General features: G+C 47.4%; 1 protein-coding gene across 2 annotated transcripts in view; it reads left to right on the top strand.

Moving 5' to 3' along the window:
- Positions 1-1,404: 1,404 nt before the first annotated feature.
- SKIL (SKI like proto-oncogene) overlaps positions 1,405-20,055 on the top strand; it is a 51,375-nt gene continuing 32,724 nt past the window's right edge. The window contains exons 1-2 of one of the 2 annotated variants that reach the window (XM_069727338.1): positions 1,405-1,583; positions 4,074-5,649. In XM_069727338.1, coding sequence (XP_069583439.1) covers positions 4,600-5,649 — 1,050 coding nt within the window. In that variant the 5' untranslated portion in view covers positions 1,405-1,583; positions 4,074-4,599. Of the gene's footprint in view, positions 1,611-4,073; positions 5,650-20,055 lie in introns of both variants that reach the window. The other variant, XM_069727339.1, reaches the window with a different exon arrangement.

Raw genomic sequence — 20,055 nt, 5'->3', positions numbered from 1 at the left:
GCCAGATTCTGACCATGCTGAAAGTTAGGTTCCCCTTCCCGCATACTATACCACCTTACACGGGGATAAAGAGGAAGGTGCAGATGAAAGTGCAGGTTCCTTCATCAGGTGGGGGGGCATACTCGTTGGTGACGTCGCTGGCACAGGGCCCCTCATAGTACGCAAAAGTGTCCCTGGCAGTGGGAGGCGCCCCCGCGGTCAAACACACCGCCGTACTATGAGGGGCCCTGTGCCAGTGCCAACTAGTGCCCCCCCCCCCGCTTGCTCAGGATCACAGCACTTGCAAAGTTGAAATACTTACCTCTCCCTGCTCCACCGCCGTGACGTATTCCGCGTTTCCTGGGCCCACGAAAATCTTGAGCCAGCCCTACCCAACTTTAGCCAAATGACCCCCTGTTTTCAATGCCTAACTATTATTATAAAGTAAATTAAGATTGACAAGCTTAAGAAATAAGAATTGATGTTTTCGGCATTAAAATGGGCACTGTAGGTGTTTTCCTGTCCTCCACTCACTGCCGACTTTGACTCCCCATTGACTTGCATTGGGTTTCGTGCTTCGGTCGACCTCCGACGTTTCGCAATAAATCGGCCGATTTCACCCGACCCAACTTTTGACAAAGTCGGGTTTCGCTAAGGCTACGTTCACATTAGCGTTCCGCTAATGTGCGTCGCTGTTGCGTCGGCGACGCGCCCCTATGTTTAACATGGGGGACGCGTGCGTTTTTTTTGTTGCGTTTTCCGACACGTGCGTCGTTTCCGACGCTAGCGTCGGACGCAAGAAATTGCAACAAGTTGCATTTTTCGTGCGTCCGATTTTCGTCAAGAAAAACGACGCACGCGTCTCAAAACGCAGCGTTTTTGCGTGCGTTTGCGCGCGTTTTTTGTGCGTCGCCGACGCAGCGGCGCGCAACGCTAATGTGAACGTAGCCTAACCCCGACTCGATCCGAAAAAAGTAAAAGTCGCTGAACTCTAATTACCACCATTACTGCTGACAGGACTAGGCTAGTCACTTCCTGACACTCCCCTCACTGGACCCCACCATGTGTCACCCATAGGCGCTGCTGGTTATACTGGGTCACCACAACACCTGGACACTTTCCTACGCTTCTATTGGATAGTGAGAAGTATAAACCGTGTTAAGCCAACACAAAGTGTGCGCAGCCTCTCCCATGGCGGCTCTGACGCCGATATAGGCAGCCATGCCGGTGCTCCCCGCACACACGGTGACGAGCAGTGTGGGACCGTGGGGCAGACGTTGGCGCCAGCGCCGATCCGTCTGCTCTGCTTCCGCCCCAGCAGCACCTGACACATTCACTAGCAGCAGAGAGACATACACACACATCACGTGACCAGCGCGTCTGCCCTCTGCTCACCCTCTCGCCCCCACTCCTCCCCCTCCCAGTGACGTCAACGTTTCCTGCGCCCCGCAGACTGAGCCGACAGACGGCATGAGGGAGGTGGCTCGTGTGCAGCGGTGACGTCACGCCCCGTAGCCCAGGGGGGAGGAGGAGGGTGGCTGCCTGACACCGAGCCAGAACGGCAATGGCAGCGGAGCAAGAACTGGAGCGCCGGAGCTGCCAAGGTAACGAGCTCAGGACTGGTGCGGGAGGTCAGTGGGACACCTGTCCACAGGTAACAGTGTGGCCCCGGAGGACAAGCTCCGCTCTGGTGCCACACACTGTGCCGAATATGCAGCCTGCCATGTAGCGATGCCAGGGGTGCGAGATGACCCGGGCGGTGCCAGTGCAGAGTGAGGTGGCACAGAAGAGCATTGGGATGTGATGCCCCTGTCCGATGCCCTTGCCCCCTGTCCTGTGGGGCCACATGCCCCTGTGATGCCCCTGTCCTGTGGGGTCCTCTGTCCTGTTATGCCCCCTGTCCTGTGGGGCCACATGCCCCTGTTATGCCCCCTGTCCTGTGGGGCCACATGCCCCTATTATGCCCCCAGTCCTGTGGGGCCACATGCCCCTGTTATGCCCCCTGTCCTGTGGGGTCCTCTGTCCTATTATGCCACCTGCTCTATGTCCTGTGGGGCCACATGCCCCTGTTATGCCCCCTGTCCTGTGGGGTCCTCTGTCCTATTATGCCACCTGCTCTATGTCCTGTGGGGCCACATGCCCCTGTTATGCCCCCTGTCCTGTGGGGTCACATGCTTCTGTGATGCTCTGTCCTGTGGGGTCCCCTGTCCTGTTATGCCCCCTGTCCTGTGGGGCCTCCTGCTCTATGTCCTGTGGTGCCCCCTGCCCCTGTCCTGTGGGGCCACATGCCCCTGTTATGCCCGCTGTCCTGTTATGCTCCCTGTCCTGTGGGGCCACATGCCCCTGTTATGCCTCCTGTCCTGTGGGGCCTCCTGCTCTATGTCCTGTGGGGCCACATGCCCCTGTTATGCCCGCTGTCCTGTGGTGCCCCCTGCCCCTGTCCTGTGGGGCCACATGCCCCTGTTATGCCCGCTGTCCTGTGATGCCCCCTGTCCTGTGGGGCCACATGCCCCTGTTATGCCCACTGTCCTGTTATGCTCCCTGTCCTGTGGGGCCACATGCCCCTGTTATGCCCCTGTTATGCCCCTGTTATGCCCCGTGTCCTGTGGGGTCACATGCCCCTGTTATGCCTCCTGTCCTGTGGGGCCTCCTGCTCTATGTCCTGTGGTGCCCCCTGCCCCTGTCCTGTGGGGCCACATGCCCCTGTTATGCCCGCTGTCCTGTTATGCCCCCTGTCCTGTGGGGCCACATGCCCCTGTTATGCCTCCTGCCCCTGTCCTGTGGGGCCTCCTGCCCCTGTCATGTTACCAGGCACTGATCTCCCGGGGGCACAATGGTCCCTGGTTCTGGAGGAGATCCCCCAGATCTATAGATCCATACACCCCTCTCACCCCCAGTAATGGGCCAGCCGTATGCTCCATGTGGCCACTGACCGTGACACTGCTCACAGAGCTCCAGGCTTCAGTCATTGATTTGTCTGCTGGGGGAATGAAATGCCGCTCTGGTGTGGGGATTCCCTCTCCCATTGTCTTCTCCCTGCGATATTAATGACCTGATGATGCAGCAGCCGCCTGGCAGGAGCGCGGTATTTTTCGGATTAGATGTCCATTTATTCTGTGGCTATTGTTTGCCCGCGGAGCTGTAGTGTGCGCCTTATGTAAGCCATCTCTGGGCACTGACCTCCAGCATTGTGCTACTTCACATGATGATTACTGGCTCCTGCAGATAGAAATGCACAGAATCTACTGCTATTGTGCAGGAATATCTTGGTTTATCTGGACAGAATGATTATTTTTCCTGCTCCGTTTGCTGGGTGCTATCGGTGCTGCTTTTTTGTGTATACATTTATCAACATCTTTCACCTGTAAATATTTATATATTTTTTTCCTCAATCATTTCATTGTGTTATGTTCATCCTCTGATTCTAACTGTATGGAGCAAGAATCCAGTTTGTTCTGCCTGCGTTCCCAGTGCCTGGATGCACAGGGTTACGTGTCTGGGGGCTTGCATAGCCTGGGTGATGTTTACAGGCGAGGATGGATGGGAGACCCTCATTCCTGGGGTCCTGCCATCAGCATCTCTAGCTTAGTGATCAGCCTGCTGCTGGGCTGCAGTGAGGATTATCACATGAGAGTCATCAGGGAGATTTCTGTTCCTTTTTTCTTTCCTTCTCACTTATTGGGTTTACCCAAGTCTTCTACCCAAGTGACGTGCTGTCACGTTCCCGATCCAATGTTTGTCAGTAAACGGGTCTTTATTGTGTGTTTGATATACAGCTTGCAGCACCTTCAGCAATCTGGAGCACGGCTTGTAGATCAGAGAAAGCGAGGCTTGGCACGCCGATTGATATGCCTGATATCATTTAGAAAGCCAACACAAAGGATCATCGTGATGACCTTCTGTTACATACCAGTGCATTCACACGCTGTAACCCATCACCTACGAAGCAGATTATGGGGTCCGAGGGGGGCGTGTTAGTACGTAGCTCATAAAGATGCCATGCTCATGGAATAATGCTTGGGCACATTTTCTGAATTTGACCTTGACAGTGTTAAAGAACACGCGTTTTTTTTCTCCCTCTTCTTTTTTTCTAGATAAAACCGCAACGTATTGAAATAAAACACCAGCAGAAGAAGAAGATGACGACGACTCTTTGTTCTTGGATATGTGTGCAGAAATAACTCATGTTAACTGGATCCTAGAAAACCCCACGCTGGAAGCTCTGTCGCCATTAGATCTTCATTTCACAAACTGCCAACATTCTGCTTTCTCTGTGCTGGAACGTGGATGCAATTTTCTTACATGAATTTGACCAAATAGAAGATAAGAAAGCCATTTAATTTACATTAACTGTACGCAGGCACTTTGAGAAATCTGTTGCACTTGTGGTTAAACAATCGATTGGAAAGCATAGATTCTGTGCTGTGTGCTTTTTTTCAGGAGGGACGTGAAATGCATGCAGTTTTTGTGATGCTTTTTCTAGATATTTCTGAATAATGTAGCTTAGATGTGCTCTAGAAGAAGAGTAACTTGCATTTTAGTTTCGGATGCAATGTTGATTTCCAGAGTATAAACTCCCAACGTCTTGCCATTTGAGCTTTATCTGAAGCAACTGCAAATATGGGGGAAGATGGAAGTCCCCCGTTAAAAAAACTGGCGAAAGAGGCAGACGTTAGTGAAGATGTTCCAAAAGTTGCAAATAAAGTTATAGCTATAAAGATGGAGATAGAGGACTTTAAAGACACAGCTGCAGAGGGGAATAAAGACGGCGTTGCCAAGTCTGCCAGTGTATCACTTGGTGGGTCATCTGAACTGAACCCCGGACTCAAGCACACGTTGGCACAGTTCAATCTAAGTAGTCGGAGTTCCCTCGGGGGTCCTGCTGCCTTCTCTGCTCGATTTTCACAAGAAAACATGTCACCAGCAGTGTTTTTGCCTCTTCCTTCCCCACAAATTCATCCTGGTCCACTTCTCATTCCACCAGACAGCTCCACCGAGCTCACCCAGACCGAACTGGAAGGCGAATCTATCTCTTGCTTTATGGTGGGAGGTGAGAAAAGACTCTGCCTGCCCCAAGTTTTAAATTCTGTTTTACGAGACTTCTCGCTCCAGCAGATTAACATTGTGTGTGACGAAATGTATATATACTGCTCACGTTGTACGTCAGACCAGCTTCACATACTGAAAGTTTTGGGAATTCTTCCATTTAATGCCCCTTCTTGTGGACTGATCACTTTGACAGATGCTCAGAGACTATGCAATGCTCTTTTGCGGCCACATACCTACCCACAAAATGGAAGCTTGCTGCCTGCAAAAAACTCTTTGGCTCAGTTAAAGGAAACAGGTAGTGCCTTTGAAGTTGAACATGATTGTTTAGGAAAGTGCCAGGGTTTGTTTGCACCTCAACTTTATGCCCAGCCTGATGCCCCCTGCATTCAGTGCTTGGAGTGCTATGGGATGTTCTCCACACAGACTTTTGTCATGCACTCCCACCGAGCTCCAGATAAGAGGACCTGCCACTGGGGCTTTGATTCTGCCAAGTGGCATTGTTATCTTCACCTGAGCCCAAAGTATCAGAATACGCCCGAAGTCAAAAAGACCAAGGTTCTATTTGAAGAGATGAAAGAGAAGTTCAGCAAAAATAACCAACCCAAGAGAATACAGCCCAAAGTAAGTCTGGTTTTGTTTTGTCCATTCAGGTTTTGGACCATACTTTCATTGGTACTGTAAGCAATTCAGACAGACCTTGCCGTAAACTGGTGATTGAGTGCTCGTTTTGTCTTGGGATATCTTTTCTATAGATAAAGAACTGTGTTATGTTGCAGACATGAAAGGATCTGTTTCTTGCTTTGCTTTTGCCTGCTGATCCATAGAGATCAATGGCGTTGCACGCACTGTGATACAGCAGCAGGTCTGTGAAGGCGAATGCTAAGAAGCAGCAGAGAATACGTTTTCTCATTGGAATCCATAACCTTTGTAATTCTGCTTTCCTCTGATCTGTTTAAATAATAGGATGTAGATTTCTCCTTTAAAGCAAAAAGCAGTTTGACTTTTATTAAAGGAGTTGCCCGTCAAAACAAAAAGTTCTTTAACTGTTGTCAAATAGTAATTTTATTAATTTACTTTAATTGTGGCTACTGTCCTTGACCATCCACTTTCACGTTTGCTCTGACATGCCCAAAGAGCTTTCCGCCGCCATCCTTGTGTGTCAGTGAGGTGATGAAGGGGGCATACTGTCTCGTGTAGGTCATTAGCTAAGCCAGCCCCCTTCTCTACATGAGCCATGAGAATGGGGACTTGCTTATTTAATGAATTGAACCAGACAGTTCGCCCCTTTCATCACCTCACTCACACAGGAAGCTTCCTGTCTGTCTCCAGATGGAAGTGACCCAGCGAGGGTCTATTCAGGCCAATAGGCAGTATTCACACTTTCAGTACATTTGGAATTTTTTTTATTTTTTGTTACTGAGACTGGCTACATGCACAGGAAAATTGGACCCAAATATAAGAAACCTTTCAATATTTTTGGGATCTCGGGCAAGGAAGCGGCATAACCAAAGAGATATTGCGACAGGGGTTTTCCATTGTAAGATTTATTGTACATGGTCTCCGTCATATATGTATATCCTAATTGTAAATATTTGGCACTAGTGAAGAAATATTTTTAAGAAAAACATTCTGCTAAGGGTGCAGATCTCCGTGATTCAGAATTGGAAAGTCTAGCAGAATACATATTAAAAACAAAATTGTCCTGTCCTGTGTCTGTAATGATGAGGTGGGTATGAAGGTGAAGACTGGGGCCGTGCGTGATGCGGGGGTCAGAGGGTAGGGGTTGTGCATGATGGGGGGGGGGGGGATGAAGAGGAAGGCTGTTCATGATGTCGGGGGGGATGAAGGGGAAGATGGAGGCTGTGCGTGATGCAGGGGTTGTCTATGATGCGGGGGGTATGAAGGTGAAGGCGGGGGTTGTGCATGATGTGGGGGTGAAGATGGGGCTGTGCGCGATGCGGGAGTCTGAGGGGAGAGGTTGTGCATGATGCGGGGTGTATGAAGGTGAAGGTGGGGGGCTGTGCATGATGTGGGGGTGTGAGGGCAGGGATTGTGCATGATGTGTGGGGGGATAAATGTCAAGGTGTGGGGTTGTGCATGATGCAGTGAGGTATGAAGGTGAAAGTGGAGACTGTCCGTGATTCGGGGGTTTGAGGGCAAGGGTTATGCATAATGCGCGGGGGATGAAGGTGAAGGCGGGGAGCTGTGTGTATACTGGGGTCTGAAGGCGGGGGCTGTGCATGATGCATGGGTTTGAAGGTGATGCAGGGGTCTGAAGAAGGTGATGCATGGGTTTGAAGGTGGGGGCGGTGCGTGATTGCGAGGATCTGTAGGTGAAGGCTATGCGTGATGTGGGGGTCTGAAGGTGAAGGCGGGGGCTGTGCACAATACTGGGGTCTGAGGGGAGGGAGCTGTGCACGATGCTGATTTTTGCTTTCCTGATCTCGATGCCCTACTCAAGCATAACCCAGTGTGGGAGATTTATTATTACCCTGAATTTAGACAGGATAAACTTAGACCAGACAGTTGGAAACTGTGCCAAATTAGTCACTGTCTCATGCTGAATAATAAATTTGATGCGACTTGCCAGACATATCAGACAGTTCTCCTTACACGACCTTTTGGCTGGCGCTTACCTTACACCAATATTCAGCTATAAAAAACCCTGCCTGCAATCTGGTGCATTTCAGGCTAGGTCCACGCTGCCCAGCAGTGCTGTTGTGGCTTCAGACATTCCCTGGATGGGGCCATTCATTACAGTGAGACATGGACTCACAGGAGTAGTCTGTTCATACTTGTCTAGTAACTATGTTTCCTTTTCTTGTCACTTTTGAAATGGTATCTAGTGAGACACAAAAAGTGTTGAAGATGCACAAGAAGTTTGGCACAAGGCAAGCACTTCACTTTTTTGGCACATTTTCTAAGTTCTGGTGCATTGCTTAGTATATTTTCCCCAGTATATCAGTTTTCCCAGAGTGTTTCTTTAGGGGCTCATGTGCATGATCTTATTATATCTCCATGCGAGTCCTGCTGCGCCCTAAGTGGCACCCACATAGCACCCCAGTAGAGCTATTGTACCTTCAACAAATCCATATAGGGGCATTGTGAAAATGTCTTCCCGCAGATACAATTGTGGCACGCTCCATCATGTATTATAGTGCAATTATGTAGAGTTGCGTAAAATGATTAGTAGGACCCTGACTGTACTCGATCACATTGTTGTAAACTTCATACTATTTGCAGCTTTCTGGGCACATCTTCTGATTAGTAGGGTGTAGTGATCATGTCGCAGGGTCAGCTAATTGGAAGAAGTGTCCAGGATGCCAGCAGGTGGTAGGACATTTGTCAAGGCTTTGATACGGCTGCCACTGAGTACCAGCATGGCCACGGACAAAGGTTTTAGCAAACTCCAGTATTATGTCTTGGAAGCATTTCTTCAGGGGTTGACTATCCTTGTTGGCACCATGTGGAGTGACCCTGTGACAGCAGACAGAGCAGGGACCCTTGTGTGCACATGTCTCTGCTGCCTACATGTGGCCTACTGCTTCCTGCACATGACTGTTGAGACTGCAGCACTTTCTGTATTTGGGGCTGAATGTTTTCACCTCTGTATAGATAACCCATCTACATACAGTATATAATACTGTGAGATATTGCTACTTCGGTGGGCTATGTGGTAATTTGTTTACCTCTGCTCATATTGTGGTGTGCGCGTACATGTGAACGGGGGGCATCGTGACCATGTAATACCTCCTCTTTCACCTGTGTTACTACACTTTTTTTTTTTTTGTCTCTGTCATCTGAGTGAACCAGATCAATGGCTTTATGTTAGTTACCAGCTTGTTTAGGATATTGTACTTATTTATGATGGATGTGTCTGTCGCACGTGCTCCATTGTCACTGGTGATATGTCTAGTGAAAGTGTTTTTGAAAGCGATTCCCAATGAATTTGTCAAAGGGGTTTTCTATTTTTGGGACAAAGTCTGTGATTACACTGTGGACCAGTGATGTACAAATATTTATTGTCTGAAAGTGACTGTTTTAGTAGAGAGAAACAATGGGACACAACTAAAATCTATGGATGTTGCTGCTTCTCATTTATTATACATGTACGCTGAGCTGGAGATTAAGCATTTGTCAACATGAATAATTTGACTATAGCCGACCCATAACACATGACGACTTCAATCAGTAATATTTGGGAATGGCAGAAATATCAGTTTGCTGGTGTTTGGTTATTATGTAAAGCAGAAGTGACGCTGTTACATCTTTCAGGGAGTGCGATGCTCCCCAGTGTCCTACAGGTGCAGGCAGTGTAGAATACATACTATGTGTAGGCACTGCACACCATCTAGCAATAGTATTGGCAATTTCACTGTAGTATCAGCGATTAATGTATAATCGTTTCCTGCATTCTGGGAGCTGTAGTCACTGGTCTTACATGTTGGTTGGATCCGTTAGCCAACCATCCATTTTTCTTTCATGTGTAAAGGATCCATTTTTTGCTGACTTGATCCAGTATCATATCTGTTTTTTGCTTCCTGGATACAGTAAACAAAAAATGGAGCCATTTCAAATGAAAGAAATGCTAATGGCTGATTCAGGCTATGTGCCCACGTTGCGGATTGCATGCGTTTTTGCCGCGTTTTCTCGCCGTGAAAACGCATGCACAACACAACCCACTGAATTCAATGGGATTCCGCAATGCTCTGCTAATGCTGCGTACTTTTCTGCGGCAGAATTGCAACGCGGAAATATACGCAGCGTGCTCATCCTTTGTGCAGAATCGCGGCTATTCCGCACACATAGGAATGCATTGATCTGCTTACTTTCCGCATGGGGCTATGCCCACCATGCGCAAAGTAAGCGGATCATGTGCAGATGGTACCCAGGGTGGAAGAGAGGAGACTTCTCCAGGCCCTAAAAAAAAAAAATTGAAATAAAAAAATAGTTATATACTCACCTTTTGGCGGCCCCCGGATCCAGCCCAGGCCTCAGCGATGCTCCCTGCAGCTCCCGTTCCCAGTGATGCCTTGCGACAATGACCTGTGATGACGTAGCGGTCTCGTGTCATGCTACGTCATCTGGGGTCATTGTCGCAAGGCATCGCTGGGAACGGAAGCTGCCGGGAGCAACGCGAGGATCGGGAAGGCTGCGGGGGCTACCGGAAGGTGAGGATATCACAATTTTTTTTAAATTATTTTTAACATTCTATCTTTGTACTATTGATGCTGCATAGGCAGCATCATAGTAAAAAGTTGGTCACACTTGTCAAACACTGTTTGACAAGTGTGACCAACCTGTCAATCATTTTTCTAGTATTCTGCAAGCTACCGTAATTACGCTTGTAAAACGCTAGTGTTTAGCAGGAATACCTGCCAATTCCGCATGCGTATTTCCCGCGGCAGGGAGTTGCGGTGTTTCCACGGCAATTCTGCAACGTGTGCACATAGCCTCACAGATACAGTTGTCCATGGAATTCAGTGTTAAAAAAAAATGATCCAATAGAGATCAGTTATTTAAAAACTGTCTTCTCAACTTTTTTTGCCACCGGATTGCTGCTGGATCTTTCCTAAGTGATCACTACCTATGTTTTTCGGATGACTAGTCAGAGGCAAGTCCCTGAAGACTTCTCCCACCCTTTCAGTGACAGCTTTTTACTTATGCACACACGAGACTTATCACTCAAGGTGATCAGAGTGAGGGAAAGTCGCGATAGATTTGCCATCCGGGCCACACAAAGCCTTGTCTTCTGCTATTCAGACAATTTATTTTTTTGTGTTAAAAAAAAAAGACAATTTATTTTTTTTCCATTTGGACTAACATGTAAGCAGCCCATAGACTATAATGGATGTCAGTTCTGTTCCTGAAATGCACATCTTTAATACAGCTAAATGAAATGCGCAAAAGGTCTTAGTGTAGAAACCGCACAAGATCGCAAAAATATAAATAGGATGGGAAAACGCCTGAACGCGATTGGACATCCTGAAAGATCAATATCTACCAAAAGATAGTCGTGTTTGACTAGAAGTGCCAAACCGCTAATTTTTGTTGTCAACAAGAAAAAAAAAAAAAAAGAAAATATAGTAGTAGCGTTAAAGGACTATAAGGCACTAATCAACTCGACAAACGTGCTGAGTTTCAAAGCCCTTTAGAAAGGCTGTATATTTGTTCTGTTGAAGGTCCGGATGTGGACTGAAAATGTTCGACTTGCCTTTATGGATGCACATCAATAAACCTTTTGCATATGATAATTATTCATCTAGAGTTCCAAGTTTTTTCAGATTTGAATTTCTAAGGCCATGTTCACACAGTGCGTTTTTTACCGCGGAACCGCGGCGGTTTTGCCGCTGCGGTTCCGCAGCTGTTTTCCATGCAGGGTACAGTACACTGTACCCTATGGAAAACAGGACACACTGTGCACATGGTCCGGAAATTGTAAAAAAAAAGCCGCGCTGAATAGCTCCCGGAAAAAAGAAGGAGCATGTCAATTCTTCTTCCTGAACCGCAGCGGTTCTGCACCCATAGACCTCCATTGTGAGGTCAAAATCGCAGTAAAACCCGCAGATCAAAAATATATCTGCGGGTTTTACTGCGATTTGATGTGCAGAACCGCTGCAGCAGGAAGTGCGGGGGGAGCGGGCGGAAGTGCGTGGGCGGAGTGTGGCTGCCCCCCGTGCTCCGATCCCGCCCCCCCGTGCTCCGATGCCCCCCCCCCAGTGCTCCGATGCCCCCCCCGTGCCCTAATCTCCCCCCCTTATACTTACCCGGCGTCCCGGTGTCCGTCCGGCCGTCTTCTCCCTGGGCGCCGCCATCTTGCAAAATGGCGGGCGCATGCGCAGTGCGCCCGCCGAATCTGCCGGCTGGCAGATTCGCTCCAAAGTGCATTTTGATCACTGAGATATAACCTATCTCAGTGATCAAAATAAAAAAATAGTAAATGACACCCCCCCCACTTTGTCACCCCCATTGGTAGGGACAATAAAAAAATTAAGAATTTTTTTTTTTTTTTTTTTCACTAAGGTTAGAATAGGGTTAGGGGTAGGGGTAGGGGTAGGGTTAGGGGTAGGGTTAGGGTATTTTCAGCCATTTTAGCCCTAAAAAGCTTCCTAGGAAACGCACAGTAAAAAAAGGATAAAAAAACGCATCAAAAAACGCATCAAAAAACGCATCAAAAAAGGACAAAAAAAGGACCTGCGTTTTCTGCCAAGAGCTGCAGTTTTTAAAAAAAACTGTCCTGAAAAAAAAAGGATGGAAATCCTGAACGTGTGAACATACCCTAAATGTTGTCTCCGTTATGTCACCATCACCCATTGTGAATGAGACCAAAGATTACCGTAGTTGCTATGTGATATTCTCTTACTAAGGGATGTACAACTCCTTGAAGGTCTCTGGTTATCATCTGTCGGCGCACACACTTACATGTCTGCTGCAATTAACTTTTCCTTTTAGAGACAGAAGCCACCCGAAAACCACAGACTAATTATGTAAGCTGTAAGGGTATGTATCCAGGGTCCGGAAGCTCTGCGCTTTGGATGCAGTGGATACCCCGCTCCGCCACCTGTTGCACGCGTGGTGATTACGGATGTGTTCATTGAACACATGCAGGATCACCGCATCCTATACATAGACTGTGTAATTTATCTTGTGAAGACTGAGTGTCTCCGCAAGATAAATAGACAAGCTGCAGTCTAAAAAGACGTGCCGCATGTGCATATACTCAGGTCTGCTGCCTTTGTCTATTTACACATAGTAGAGATGGGATTTCACAAAATCCCCTCCACTATGCTGTAACATCTGGACGATGTGGCTGTATGCAGCCTCCAATCCGCAGCAAATACTGAGGAAAAACGCCACGTGGAAGCATGCACTAAGAGCGGAAGTAATCAGTGGTGCAGAATTCGGCGCGAACGGAGTCATTATTAGGACCTGCACACGAGCTTTTTTTTATCCGCTTTATATAATGTTAGATGGTTCTTAAACGTTATATGCAATGCATCAGAAGGAACTGAGCGACTGAATACAATTTTTGTAGACGAAGCATATGGATGGGGTTGTGCTTGTGAGTGGGTTTCTTCGCCTGTGCCTTGAAGCCAAAAGGCCCTTACAGTGATTTTTATGCTTGCAGCTGCTTTTATAGATGACTGTATACACAATCCCTACTTAACGATATTAGCAGGGAGTGCATTCGAGAGTGTGGGAACAATGGGTGCAGTTTACACAGTGCGATATTCCTTGTAGAATATCTGACTTTACTATTGATTGCTATTGTATGAAGATGACTGTAGTCCTTTCTTGGGATAGAAGATGGCTAAAGTGTTTGTTCCTGACAAAATAAATCTGCTTAATACTTTACATTTCAGTGTGGCTCTCTGATAAAATTATGGTGGCTTTCCCTGAAAGGGGTTTTTGAATATGGAACAACCCCTCCCTACTTAAGTGCCAAAGTAGAAGGGGGAAGACTGGACTTTCAGACTGGCGCCATTCCAGCGACGTCTGTGCTGTGCCTCCTGGAAGTCATCAGATCAATTGTCGCCTTACTCAGACCATGAATGCTGCAGCAGTCACATTAAATAATAATGTTATGTGACGTGACAGACAGGGGACACAGCGCCGACATTGCTAGAACATTGCCTGTCCGGAAGGTGAGTAAATGGTGTGGTGTTTTTTTATTTTTTTTTAATTTTATGTTGTATGGGTGCATTTTAGCAGGTAAGAGGTTGTCTGTCCAATGGTGGACTATCCCTTTTTATATAGGTGGGACATGTTGTCTGGCTGCCACTTATCTTACTTTCTCACATAAAACTAACATTTTATTTATTCCAAGTGGATGTCTTAAGGTATGTTTCCACGGTCTGGAAGTTCTGCGCTTTGGACGCAGCCGATACCCCGCTCCGCCTAAAGCGCTGCCCCCCTTTGTACGCGCAGTGATTCCGCAGTGAAACTCAGTACTACACGGCAGTGACAATATAGATATCGTACATCAATATAAAATTATCATTTCAAGTCTAGATAATCCAATAGCATTAAATACAGATTAAATTATATTTCAAATGTCTAGAACAATAACACCACCTGGTAGTGGAAATAAAAACACATGTCAACTCTAGTGACACGGACGCAAGTGAGGTTATAAAATGCTAGTGACTCTTAAGGTACCGTCACACTGGACGATATCGCTAGCGATCCGTGACGTTGCAGCGTCCTGGCTAGCGATATCGTCCAGTGTGACAGGCAGCAGCGATCAGGCCCCTGCTGTGATATCGCTGGTCGGGGCAGAAAGGCCAGAACTTTGTTTCGTCGCTGGACGTCCCGCTGACATCGCTGAATCGGCATGTGTGACGCCGATTCAGCGATGTCTTCACTGGTACAGCGGCCGGAAAGGCAGAGCGGTGACGTCACCGCTCTGCTTTCCAGCCGCTGTGCTCACAGCCAGAGCAGAGAAGCAGAGCGCCGAAGACAGACAGCGGTAGGTAAGTATGTAGTGGTTGTTTTTTTTACTTTAACGATGGTAACCAGGGTAAGCATCGGGTTACTAAGCGCGGCCCTGCACTTAGTAACCCGATGTTTACCCTGGTTACCGGCATCGTTGGTCGCTGGAGAGCTGTCTGTGTAACAGCTCTCCAGCGACCAAACAGCGACGCTGCAGCGATCCGGATCGTTGTCGGTATCGCTGCAGCGTCGCTAAATGTGATGGTACCTTAAGGCTATGTGCACACGTTGCGGAATGGGTTGCAGAATTTTCTGCACAAAATCCGCAGCTCCTGGCAGAAACCGCAGTTGCAGATTTGCCGCGGATTTTATGCAGAATTGATGCGGATTTTCTGCGTTTTTTACCACTGCGGATTTCTATAATGGAAGGGTGCAGAAACGCTGCAGATCCTCACAAAAGAAGTGACATGCACTTCTTTTAAATCCGCAGCGTTTCCGCGCTGATTTTTCCGCACCATCTGCACAGCTTTTTTTCCCATTGATTTACATTGTACTGTAAATCACAGTGTGGATCTGCAGCGTTTCTGCACGGAAAAATCCGCTGCGGATCCGCACTAAATCCGCATCGTGTCCACACAGTCTAAGGCAAAAAGTGAGGATTATACAGTAATGGACCCTATATTGGGTAATCTCAGATAATTATAAAGTGCTATAAGTAGTGCATGGTTTTACAATCTCATATACCGTAAGTAAATGAGGTTCAATATGTAGTTACCTTTTTGCCACTTGCTTTTCAGGATAAGTTAAGTAATATATTTTTTAACTCAAAATTCGTCCCTGCAAGGAAAGGTGTCAATAGCTTCAATATAGTCTTACAAATGTAAGTGTAAAAACAAATATTCACACTTGGTAACTTAGTACTTAACAGGCATGCTAAGCAGCGCTTAGGGATAGAATTTCTTAAAATATCAAGATTAAAGGAAAAGGAAGCAAGAAAATAAAGGCCCCTTCACATTAAGCGACGCTGCAGCGATACCGACAACGATCCGGATCGCTGCAGCGTCGCTGTTTGGTCGCTGGAGAGCTGTCACACAGACCGCTCTCCAGCGACCAACGATGCCGGGCCGCGCTTAGTAACCCGATGTTTACCCTGGTTACCATGCTAAAAGTAAAAAAAAACAAACACTACATACTTACCTACAGCCGTCTGTCCTCCAGCGCTGCGCTCTGCTTCTCTGCTCTCCTCCTGTACTGTCTGGGAGCCGGAAAGCAGAGCGGTGACGTCACCGCTCTGCTTTCCGGCTCACAGCCAGTACAGGAGGAGTGCAGAGCACAGCGCTGGAGGACAGACGGCTGTAGGTAAGTATGTAGTGTTTGTTTTTTTTTACTTTTAGCATGGTAACCAGGGTAAATATCGGGTTACTAAGCGCGGCCCTGCGCTTAGTTACCCGATGTTTACCCTGGTTACCAGTGAAGACATCGCTGGATCGGTGTCACACACGCCAATCCAGCGATGTCAGCAGGAGTCCAGCGACGAAATAAAGTTCTGGACTTTATTCAGCGACCAACGATCTCCCAGCAGGGGCCTGATCGTTGGTCGCTGTCACACATAACGATTTCATTAACGATATCGTTGCTACGTCACAAATAGCAACGATATCGTTAACGATATCGTTATGTGTGAAGGTACCTTAAGTAACATATGAAACTAAGAGTAAGTTTACCACTGATCCCTGTGATAACTTCGGCTTTTCACCTTGGGAAAACGGAATTCATTATGCTTGCACCACCCCCACCTTACCTATCGATAAGGGCCGTGCTCCGATTGCAATACCTGGCCAGGTCTCATATGAGGCAGTCGGCTGATGTTAGAAGACAAGTGGGTATTGTGCTATGACCTGGTCCATGTTTTCATGGATGCGTGAAACCAGTCCTGTTGGACAAGTTTTGCACTGTCCCCAGTTTTAAAATATGATAGTGTATGTTCTTATATCCTGCCTAGACTATTGCATCATCCTTATCTGTGGCCTCACAAATAACACTCTTGCACCCTTCCAAACCATCAGTCCTGCTGCTTAATTAATCCTCCTTTTCCTTCTGCAAATCTTGACATTGCCCAGAAAATTTAATTCAGTCCTCACATACCTCCATCTTGGGTCTTTTCTGTACTTCACACAACTCTCCTGTGCATAACCCTTAAATGTGAAATCGCAACAAGTTAGTCAGCGTCTCCCCCCTGAAATCTCATCTGTTCACAGAAGCCCAGAACCTACAATAACCCTGCCACTACTATAATATCAAATTTACGGGTATGATGGTGATGACCCTTCCGAAAGACATTCTAGTAGTGGACAACCCGGTTTATTGCATTTCAGCTTGAAGACAGTTGGGTAGACATAAGCATTGCGGACAGACTTCATTTACAAAACAACTCCTTGCACAGAGGAGTACGGGAGACAGAAAACTGGCCATTGAACACCTACTGGTCGTCATACAGTACATTTGACTGAGTGTATAGCACTAGCTTGCACTTTGACAAAAACGGCTGAGTTCAGTTTTCTACAGAAAATAACCCGCACAGAATATCTTACACTATTATTCATTACTAGATGGTGGCCCGATTCTAACGCATTGGGTATTCTAGAATATGCATGTCCACGTAGTATATTGCCCAGCGACGTAGTATATTGCCGAGCCACGTAGTATATTGCCGAGCCACGTAGTATGTTGCCCAGCCACGTAGTATGTTGCCCAGCCACGTAGTATGTTGCCCAGCCACGTAGTATGTTGCCCAGCCACGTAGTATGTTGCCCAGCCACGTAGTATGTTGCCCAGCCACGTAGTATGTTGCCCAGCCACGTAGTATGTTGCCCAGCCACGTAGTATGTTGCCCAGCCACGTAGTATGTTGCCCAGCCACGTAGTATGTTGCCCAGCCACGTAGTATGTTGCCCAGCCACGTAGTATGTTGCCCAGCCACGTAGTATGTTGCCCAGCCACGTAGTATGTTGCCCAGCCACGTAGTATGTTGCCCAGCCACGTAGTATGTTGCCCAGCCACGTAGTATGTTGCCCAGCCACGTAGTATGTTGCCCAGCCACGTAGTATGTTGCCCAGCCACGTAGTATGTTGCCCAGCCACGTAGTATGTTGCCCAGCCACGTAGTATGTTGCCCAGCCACGTAGTATGTTGCCCAGCCACGTAGTATGTTGCCCAGCCACGTAGTATGTTGCCCAGCCACGTAGTATGTTGCCCAGCCACGTAGTACGGTATATTGCCAAGCCACGTAGTATATTGCCCGTCACGTAGTATATTGCCCAGCCACGTAGTATATTGCCCAGCCACATAGTATATAGCAGAGCCACGTAGTATATTGCCCAGCCACGTAGTATATTGCCCAGCCACGTAGTATATAGCAGAGCCACGTAGTATATTGCCCAGCGACGGAGTATATTGTCCAGCCACATAGTATATTGCCCAGTCACGTAGAATATTGCCCAGCCACGTAGTATATTGCCCAGCCACGTAGTATATTGCCCAGCCACGTAGTATATTGCCCAGCCACGTAGTATATTGCCCAGCCACGTAGTATATTGCCCAGCCACGTAGTATATTGCCCAGTCACGTAGTATATTGCCCAGCCACGTAGTATATTGCACAACAATGTAGTATATTGCCCAGCCACATAGTATATTGCACAGCGATGGAGTATACAGCACAGAGCCACGTAGTATAGAGACTTAAAAAAATAAATAAACATATACTCCTCTTCCGAAGGCCCGTTGAAGTCCTGCTATACTCACCATCCGCCGCCTTTCGCGCTCCTCGCCACGCTCCCGGGACCGCTCCATTGCAAGCGGCAGCTTCCGGTCCCAGGCTAGTGTGAGCAGGACCTATGATGACGTCACGGTCACATGACCGTGGTGTCACGGCAGGTCCTTGTCGCACACCAGCCCTGGGAACGGAAGCTGCCGCTTGCAATGAAGCGGTCCCGGGAGCGTGGCGAGGAACGGGAAAGGCGGTGGATGGTGAGTATAACAGGTTTTTTTTTGTTTTTTTTTATTATTTGTAACATAACATATTTTTACTATTGATGCTGCATAGGCACCATCAATAGTAAATAGTTGGGGACACACAGGGTTAATAGCAGCGGTAACGGAGTGCGTTACACCGCGGGCCGTTACCGCTGCCATTAACCCTGTGTGAGCGGTGAGTGGAGGGGATTATGGAGCGGGCGCCGGGCAGTGAGTGTAGGGGAAGGACTAATCTGACTGTGGCCGTCGCTGATTGGTCGCGGCAGCCATGACAGGCAGCTGCCGAGACCAATCAGCGAATGAATAACCGTGACAGAAAGACAGACAGACGGAAGTGACCCTTAGACAATTATATATATACAGGTCCTTCTCAAAAAATTAGCATATAGTGTTAAATTTCATTATTTACCATAATGTAATGATTACAATTAAACTTTCATATATTATAGATTCATTATCCACCAACTATTAGCGAAATTAGGATTATTTAGTCTAGAAAAAAGACGACTGAGGGGCGATCTAATAACCATGTATAAGTATATAAGGGGACAATACAAATATCTCGCTGAGGATCTGTTTATACCAAGGAAGGTGACGGGCACAAGGGGGCATTCTTTGCGTCTGGAGGAGAGAAGGTTTTTCCACCAACATAGAAGAGGATTCTTTACTGTTAGGGCAGTGAGAATCTGGAATTGCTTGCCTGAGGAGGTGGTGATGGCGAACTCAGTCGAGGGGTTCAAGAGAGGCCTTGATGTCTTCCTGGAGCAGAACAATATTGTATCATACAATTATTAGGTTCTGTAGAAGGACGTAGATCTGGGTATTTATTATGATGGAATATAGGCTGAACTGGATGGACAAATGTCTTTTTTCGGCCTTACTAACTATGTTACTATGTTACTATGTAACTGAAATTTGTCAGGTCTTTTATTGTTTTAATACTGATGATTTTGGCATACAACTCCTGATAACCCAAAAAACCTGTCTCAATAAATTAGCATATCAAGAAAAGGTTCTCTAAACGACCTATTACCCTAATCTTCTGAATCAACTAATTAACTCTAAACACATGCAAAAGATACCTGAGGCTTTTATAAACTCCCTGCCTGGTTCATTACTCAAAACCCCCATCATGGGTAAGACTAGCGACCTGACAGATGTCAAGAAGGCCATCATTGACACCCTCAAGCAAGAGGGTAAGACCCAGAAAGAAATTTCTCAACAAATAGGCTGTTCCCAGAGTGCTGTATCAAGGCACCTCAATGGTAAGTCTGTTGGAAGGAAACAATGTGGCAGAAAACGCTGTACAACGAGAAGAGGAGACCGGTCCCTGAGGAAGATTGTGGAGAAGGACCGATTCCAGACCTTGGGGAACCTGAGGAAGCAGTGGACTGAGTCTGGTGTGGAAACATCCAGAGCCACCGTGCACAGGCGTGTGCAGGAAATGGGCTACAGGTGCCGCATTCCCCAGGTAAAGCCACTTTTGAACCATAAACAGCGGCAGAGGCGCCTGACCTGGGCTACAGAGAAGCAGCACTGGACTGTTGCTAAGTGGTCCCAAGT

Source organism: Ranitomeya imitator, chromosome 5, assembly GCF_032444005.1.
Source record: "Ranitomeya imitator isolate aRanImi1 chromosome 5, aRanImi1.pri, whole genome shotgun sequence".
NCBI lineage: Eukaryota > Metazoa > Chordata > Amphibia > Anura > Dendrobatidae > Ranitomeya > Ranitomeya imitator.
This window is presented reverse-complemented; position numbering and strand designations above follow the sequence as displayed.